Source organism: Gymnodraco acuticeps, unplaced genomic scaffold (genome assembly GCF_902827175.1).
Source record: "Gymnodraco acuticeps unplaced genomic scaffold, fGymAcu1.1, whole genome shotgun sequence".
Classification (NCBI taxonomy): Eukaryota; Metazoa; Chordata; class Actinopteri; order Perciformes; family Bathydraconidae; genus Gymnodraco; species Gymnodraco acuticeps.
Window position 1 is genome coordinate 644,133 of NW_022990082.1, and position 8,577 is coordinate 652,709.

General features: G+C 43.1%; 1 protein-coding gene across 1 annotated transcript; it reads right to left on the bottom strand.

Annotated features, from left to right (window-relative positions):
• Positions 1-4,680: 4,680 nt before the first annotated feature.
• Positions 4,681-7,931, bottom strand: rxfp3.2b (relaxin family peptide receptor 3.2b). Its single transcript, XM_034216292.1, has one exon. It carries the CDS (start codon positions 7,811-7,813, stop codon positions 6,581-6,583), a length of 1,233 nt encoding a protein of 410 aa, XP_034072183.1. The 5' UTR covers positions 7,814-7,931; the 3' UTR covers positions 4,681-6,580.
• Positions 7,932-8,577: the final 646 nt, after the last annotated feature.

Below are 8,577 nucleotides of genomic sequence, written 5' to 3' on the forward strand. Positions count from 1 at the left end.
GCGTCTTTTTTGTCAACAAGCCGAGGCGCAGCGGCAGTTACACTCCCACTTGCAGCCATGCTTCTCTTTTTTTCACATGCTCTGGCAGCTAGCGCGTGGCCGAATGCACGAGAGAGGGGAGGGACTTAGAGCGTGCTTGAGAGGGGCGGGACTGCAGGCACGGCTGCAGTGCAGGGAGTGGAAGCAGAGCGCTGAACACACACGGCTCTTATTAAAACAGCGCTTTCTCACCGGAGTACTTTTCCCCGTCATTCTTAAAGTACCGATACTAATGAAACGGAGGAATCGTACCGTTTTTAACGGCAGGGTATCGCGGTACCTTTCAAGTATCGGTACACCGTGCAACACTAGGACAGATGCATGAATATTGTTAGAGCCAGTATTTTTGTTTGATAAGAAAGGCCACCTAATTGTGACGTCTGTAGTCAACACACTATAAAAGACTACAATTCCCACGGCGCCTGCGCTAAAGTGACCGTAATGGGCAACCTGCTTGAAAGACGCCACCGAGGAACAGTTTTTAACCGTACAATTAAGTTGTTTGTTATTTTATTTGAGTTTTGTCTATTTGTTTTGAATATTGTAAATACCTCTTTTCCTTGTTGCATGTGTAAACGTTTGTTATTTAATTTTGAGCAAACACATCGCATAATACCATCCAAACCATCGGCGACCAAACAAATCTTCAAACTGTAAGTAATATAAAGGAAGAAAACAAGTTAAAACATGTCCGTTTAAGGCAGGGGTCTCAAACTCAAGGCCCGGGGGCCAAATCTGGCACGCGACTTCATTTTATGGCCCCGCAAGAGCTTGCAAAGAATATAATACGTTTATTATACAGTTACATGCCACTTTACAGAAGCAGGTTGCCCACAAACTACATGTCCCACAATGCATCTCGTTTTGTGACATGCACACTGAAGAGACTTGCAATTATTTGCCCTGGACTTCTGCTTTCAGACGTAGCTAATTACTAAGTTATTATCCTATCCGATAATAATCCAATTCAGAGGCAATAATGTAATATAATTAGGGCTGTCAGTCGATTAAAATAGTTAATCGCGATTAATCGCACATTTTTTATCTGTTCTAAATGTACCTTAGAGGAATATTTTTCAAGTTTTTAATACTCTTATCAACATATGAGTGGACAAATATGCTTTATGCTAATGTTTATTATCATTTGAACAATGAAAAATATTCTCATGAATATTAAACACAACAACCTCTGAACATTACAAATATTCGCCTCAATTCAACCTGGAACCTCTCTCATACAATAATACAATACAAATGGTGTGTGTGTGTGTGTGTGTGTGTGTGCAGGGCCGCCCCTTGCCAACTTGGGGCCCCAAGCGACATTGTGAGATGAGGCCCCCCCCCCAACCGACAGGAGTGAAAAAATGTTTTGCAAATATAATTCCTGTTTATTATTATTATTATCAACACAGTTACTTTTTTATACAGTGAGGTAAATGGTAAATGTGCATGTATGTCGTTCAGTATGCGTTTACCGGTAAATACGTCAGCATTTCCTGCCAAATACTAGCCTCAAAAAGATTAAAATATAATTAATGCAAATAAACTACTTCTACTAATAATGATAATCATAATCAATTTAATAATAAAAATAATATATTATTTTATCATAATATAGTTGTAATATAGTCAAGACAAAACATGCTTATGACATGCTCAAAAACTGATATTTCTTAAATCTGTATTCAAATGTAGTTCCCTCTGTCAGCAATGTATCAACAACTACACACACATTTCTATCAGTATTTCTCTGTGTTGTGGTTGACATGACGTTATTCATTAAAAAATGAATAAAAGGGGAAAAAATGCTCCATGTTTTTTAGGCTGTAAACTTGAACTGTTATGTAAGCCAACTAAACAGACAGTGCATCTCTCTTCCTCATGTACATTAGCAGATCAAAGGCATCACATACTTGAATGAATGGTAAATAAAGAATGCTGGAAATAACTGCATCTCCATTAGCCTATATGCTCTGCAGAGACCTTCTTCATGTCATGAATTGCAGCTGATGATTTAATATGGCAATTGGCAATTTGACTTATACAACATTCGCAAGTTGTACATTTGACTCATACAATAACCCACCTTCGAGTGATGCTCTAGTTTCTTCATGTTTAGTTTTTTGCGCCGGACTGAAACTGTCTTTTCACCGACATCTCTTCACCTGCACTAGTGGCCGTATCAAAGCCGTGATTGGTCAGATGTCGATTCATTGCAACGGTGTCGGGTTACAGACGTGCTCCCCTTGTCACCTCTCACTGGAGCGTCCACACTACAGCTTCAAAAAAAGCTTGGAGCTGGGCGTGTCTGAAGCTTGGGGATTGTATTCAAGCACCGCGACCAACAACCAATCACATGTATCTCCCGCCCCCGACATAGAAAGCAAAAACCCCCGGGGATTTTATGGGAGCAATATATATATAAACTCCCCAAACAGGCGAAAACCTACCAGTTTCACCCACTGTCTCTGCCACTTCCCTCCATGCCTGGTTCCTCCGGTTTGTATCCGTTTAGGTGAAGAGGGTCTGGACATACAAAACCGGGTGATTCGCTACGGCGATAATTAGTTTCTCCTCCATCTTTTTTTGAAATATAGAAATGAACGGCGGGATATCTCTCCCAGCTTAGACGCGGTTTGATTGGCTACGGCTTGATCTGTCAGATTTTCCGAAACGGGATTTGATTGGCTGGCGCTGGCTACTCCGGCGTCTCCGACGCTAGACGCCGGAGACGGACCGCTCTGCTACTCACAATTCAGTTCGGCGAAAAAAAGCGGCAACGTGACGTCACCCCATTCAAAGTGAATGGGCAGATTGAAGCTGTCGACGCTGCAGACGCTGTAGTGTAGACGGGCCGTCACTCTCGCGGGGGGTGCGCGGAGAACTGAGCGGAGAACTGCGCACAGCAGCTGAGGCCCTCTGGGCGGGGCCCCCTGCGCAAGACGGGGCCCCATGCCGCCTGCGTGATTGGCCTGTGGGGGGGGGTGTGTGTGTGTGTGTGTGGGGGTGTGTGTGTGTGTGTGTGTGTGTGTGTGTGTGTGTGTGTGTGTGTGTGTGTGTGTGTGTGTGTGTGTGTGTGTGTGTGTGTGTGTGTGTGTGTGTGTGTGTGTGTGTGTGTGTGATGGATCGTTGGAGCTATGTGCAACTCAAGGCATATGCTCGAACGGGAGCTGCCTGGACGTTGCAATCATGTTGCGCACTGAATGTGCTGACTTTTCGTACAATGCCCCACCAGCTTCCTGCATAAAGTCAAGTGCTCGGCGCAGTTGTGGCGAAATGTCGCTCCTCTGTTTTCATTTAAACAGCTCCATATCCGTTAGCGCAGCTAGCTAGCACCAGATGCTAACAATAACAATGCACGTAAGGTCTCTCTCTCGCTCGCTCGGGCCACACATACACACACCCTCCCGGTCCTCCCAACAGCCAGTCGGTGCCTGCCGGTGAGCGTGGAAGTGTGGTCAGCTGCAAGCGGGCAGCAGGAGCGGGGTTGTCAGCATCAGCTTGTAGATGGTATTTTAAACTCGATGCGCTCTGAAACTACGGGGCGGCCGAGGACACAAAATACACATGCGTTAATCGCGTTAAAATAATTAGTGGCGTTAATTTTTTTTTGCGTTAACGCGTTAACTTGACAGCCCTAAATATAATACATTATTTTATATATATATTTATATAGTTACAACCGGCCCTTTGAGTGCAACCTTTAATGCGAATGTGGCCCGCGATGAAATTGAGTTTGACACCCCTGGTTTAAGGCGTCTAGTGGCTTGATAGATAAACAAGGAAGGAAGCCACGACAAATATAAACCCCCTGTTTTTATCATGGAGAATCAGCATCCCCTCAGTGTGCGCCACTGTTTAAGGAACAGTTCTTTTTCAATGACTTAAATTCCCAGTAAAGACTTATTTTAGAATGCTGTGCATATTGAAGGCCCCTGAGATTCAGAAACAATGGACAATGAATACAGCTTGACTCTGTCTCCAGGCATTTATGGATGCACATGTACTCGTTCAACTGTACATCCTTGACTCTGACCAGAGTAAAATGTGCACAGGTCATTGTTTCTGTTATTTCCTAAAAATAATTGTGTCCCATATAGCATGGCCCGATTAACCCACCAGGGAGCCGGAGCTGTGGGCTGTTGTTGACCATGCTCCTCCATCTCTTTGTGCATTGTGTATGAGGTTAACTTCAATTGCTGCACATCAACTGACCACGCATGCATGGCATATTCAATATATTTTCTCTTCCGCCACAGAAATCAACCAGTGCTTCTAACACACAATATAGTTTTAATTATAAATACTGTTATATAAATCTGACACAGTATAGTGTACAACATTGATCTGAGAATATATATTAGATACTTATACAGGACCCTCACTGCTCCTATCATCTCAAACCTTAATCATCAAACAACAGCGAGTTGTTTTTCTCTCAGGGTGCTCTGATTAAAAGGGACATTTAAATTCAAGAGTGGATTGAGAAAAGCCATTCCCACTGACAGCAATTCTTGTTCACAGCACATTTCTCAGCAGCTTTGTTCATAGATTATTTGTGCTCTGCAGTGGCGATGTTTTTAATTATTGAAGAAATGCAGTGCAAACACAGAATAAAATAAACAACCTAATTACGCCACATCAAACCTAAGTCATTGTCTATTAAAACATTTATCCTGGGTTTGTTTTCTTCAAACAAGGCTGCCTTGGGTATACAGTATTGTCTGAATTCTAAATTGCCCAATTATTTCAAAAAGTTTAAACAGGGGGACTTTTAATTAAAGATGTACTTAATTGGAACATTGCATTGAAACATCAAATCAACAAATGTCTTCAATAAAAGATCAGGATTATGTTCACAGCCATGAGAGAATACTAAGAGACAATACATTCACAAATTACATTATTACGTATAGGTTTAATTGTTACTGTGCTCTTTCAACAACCATGTAATTTAGCAGAGGAAGAATGGCGGGTGGACTGTTCCTGGTGAATAAATTAATATGCTGCCCAGATACATGCATCTGCAAATCTGACGTATGTTCTGAATTATTCAGCATGTTATTCATCTGACACATAAAGAGCTAAGAAAATACTGCACCCATAAATGTTGCTTTTGTGTGTGTGTGTGTGTGTGTGTGTGTGTGTGTGTGTGTGTGTGTGTGTGTGTGTGTGTGTGTGTGTGTGTGTGTGTGTGTGTGTGTGTGTGTGTGAGAGAGAAACAGTGAGCATTAATATTTCTATTTGAGTTCATACAGTACATGTGCTCAGCTCATGCGTGATTTGAAGCAGTTCAACTCTTGATTCTCAAGGACTCAAGGACAACATTGATTTACATTTTACTTATTATATGTTGCCTGAAAAACAACAGGAAATGTCAGACATTACTTTTCCCCCCTAAGACAATGCAGCTAACAAATATATCGTCTATTGTGTATTACCTAATAAGCAGCACAGATGTTATACATTGCTTAACCTTGTCATTTTCTCACTTTTCAAATAATATAATAGGCTTATCAATGACCATATTGTTGTTTTTTATATAGCAAATAATCTGTTATTTGTTTTAATCTTATTTGGTTAGGTTTAGTTTTCCCCAGTTTGCTTTTACTGTATGACACAATGAGCACAGATGAAAAATAGAAAAAACACAGCAACTGGACAATGCACTGGGAAACCTCCTCAATACTCATATTACATTCACGTTTCTTTACTAAAACATTTTGAGATATGTTGTTACCTCCACTTAAATCATCAATGCACAGTCAGAGAGTTTAATCAGGGAAGTTATCTCATGCATTGTGGGAGTCAAAGCTGTGGTTTATCGAGACAAAACCTTTTGAAAGTACTGCAAATATAGTTTTGGTTGTCATTCACGTTATATTTGGGGGAATTAAGATACAATGCAGTTAGATGTCAGGTTCATCTGGTTGTTGTGAGTTTAATCAATTTGCACATTTGTTTGTGATGTTGAGTCAAACAACTTAATTTGATTGGCAATCATCTCTAGCAACCCTCTAGTGTCCGGTATTCAAGCAATTAAACGCACCAATGCACAAGCAGCCGTGTCATGGTTCTCACTGTGAAAAAATCACAAATGCAACAAATATTGAAAAAGATAATATATTTTGTATTGGAGTGCAAGTTTGCTGTACCTATGATTTGTATAATCAAAGTGTTTGCCACTGATGCCAAATAGTTTTAACTGGCTAATTGCAACTGTCATGTTAGCCATGATATAAAAGTAATTTATGATTGACATCTACGCATGACAAATTACAAGAGAGCAGCACATGTAATACCATTCAGAGGCAGGGAGGGTGAGAGTGAGATCGTTCAAGAGACAAGTCAAAATATCTTCATAATCATAATCTTGGAACAAGCAGCAAAAATGGGGCACATCCCATTGGGGAGTCATCGCTGACGGGGTTGAGATGGATGCAACGTCATAGTAAACAACTCCAGATCAATTGTACAATAGACAGCTTTCACTTATTTGCTTTGTGGGCTAGTCATTCACTCTTCTGTCACAGTAAGCCTATCAGACATTCATTTGGACCAGCACCAGAACAGGCGGCGCCTCAGCCACTTTGGCTTTGCGACACAGCAGATGAGTCAGGCTCCTAAAGGACGGCGTGGCGCGGAGGAGAAGTTCCTTCAGACCTGCACGAAACTCTCTGCGGATCAAGCAGTAGAGCACGGGGTTCAGGCAGCTGTTGGTGTGTGCCAGACACACAGTCAGGGGGAAGGCATAGGCCTGCGCATTGTAGAAAGCCTTGCTAAAGGGCACAAGGTCAAACTTTATGAGCACTCCCCACAGAGTCAGCGCCTGGTTAGGAAGCCAGCACAGAAAGAAGGACAGAACTACGATCACAATGGATTTGGTCACTTTAGAGCGACGCCTCTGACGTTCCTGCTCCACCTCTGGGCCACCGGCTCCTGCGATACGCTGGCTGAGGATGAAGCGCACCAGCAGCAGGTAGCAGACAGTGATAATGATCAGAGGGATAAGGAAGCCCAGCAGGACCTTCTGCAGCTGGTAGAGACCCAAAAGAATCTGTGGATCCCAGCTGCCTGAGTCTGGAAAGCGCACCAGGCAAAGCTCCTCATCAGAAACTTGGAAGCTGGTGGAGTAGATGGCATGAGGCAAAGTTGCCAGCAGAGACACGGTCCAGATGCCCAGGCTCGTCCACTTTGCTCTGGTGGCTGCCGCACGCCGGCTGTGCATCTTCATCGCGGTGGAGATGGAGTAATAACGTGCCACGCTCATAGCTGTGAGGAAGTATACACTGGCGTACATGTTCATGGTGGTGACAGAGCTGACGATTTTGCACATCACACGGCCAAATGGCCAGCGGAAGTCCAATGCTGTGTCCACCGCCCAGAACGGCAAAGTCAGCACAAACTGCAGGTCTGTGATAGCCAGTCCCATCACAAAACAGTTGATTGATGATTGTTTCTTCCTGTAACGTGAGTGCAGCAGATACAACGCCAGTGAGTTTCCTACCAGCCCCAGTGCACAAACTATGGAGTAGACACAAGCTATCAACATACGCACCACCAGACTGGAGCTGTCTGCTTGAAACTCCATGATAGATTCCTTAGAGAGGAGCTGCAGCCAGCAGTGCAGAGACATGTTGATTGTGGAGCTTCCGCTGCAGTTTCCAAAGCTGTCCTCCTGTAGTATCTGTGTCTCACATGGCTCTGGAGCCAGTGCTTGACCTCCAGTCTCATTCAGCTGCATGGTTGGATTCTCCTGCTCACAAATTAACATGGAAATGAGAGTTGGATAGCTTTGTTAGAAAAGAGAGATACAAAAAATGTTTGAGCATTCCTGAAGTATCAGTGGATTATCCTCCAGTGCGCTAAAGATGTTATCCTCTGCCACGTTTATCCTCTCCTCCTCTCTTCAGACTGCAGCTCTGCGCGCCACGTCCGTTTATAGGTTCCATGTGAACGCGCAGAGCTCAGTCGCGCGGTTGACGCTCATTTCCTCACCAGCCAGATTATTGGACCAGAGAAAATTCACACTCTGATAGAAGAAGACACATCACAGTCTCCCAGCACGCCCGTCAGGAGGCAATGAGAATGTAACGTGACATGTCACCGACACCTTCTACACAATCACGTTTGTTCCGTGCAGCTTCCTCATTAAAGGGGGCTTTGGATACGCGGAAACAATGGTGCGCGTAAAATATTCAAAGATCTGTAGAGGACGCATGCATGTGTTGAATCACAACTCTGGTCCACTTTGTAACGAAACATTACAAAGTGGACTTTTTTTGAAAGATTTGCAGAACTTCATCATAAATGCCTACAAGTCAATAACAAAAAGAATATCTGACTAATAATTATCTTTCTCATATTTGAATATCTCTTGTGTGTATTGTTTCTCTGTCCAGAATTTTAGTTTCATGCTTCCTCTTCCACATGATCTGCTGCATCAAAGGGGAAATCAATTCCAGCTTTCCTCAGTTTTTGCTGTCTCTCAGCTGGAATCCACAGAAACATCCTGTGCCCCCAGGAAGACTTCAGAAC

Bases quoted from the DNA above. Each gene is read 5' to 3' on its own strand.
- rxfp3.2b (XM_034216292.1), bottom strand. From the start codon at position 7,813: ATGTTAATTTGTGAGCAGGAGAATCCAACCATGCAGCTGAATGAGACT.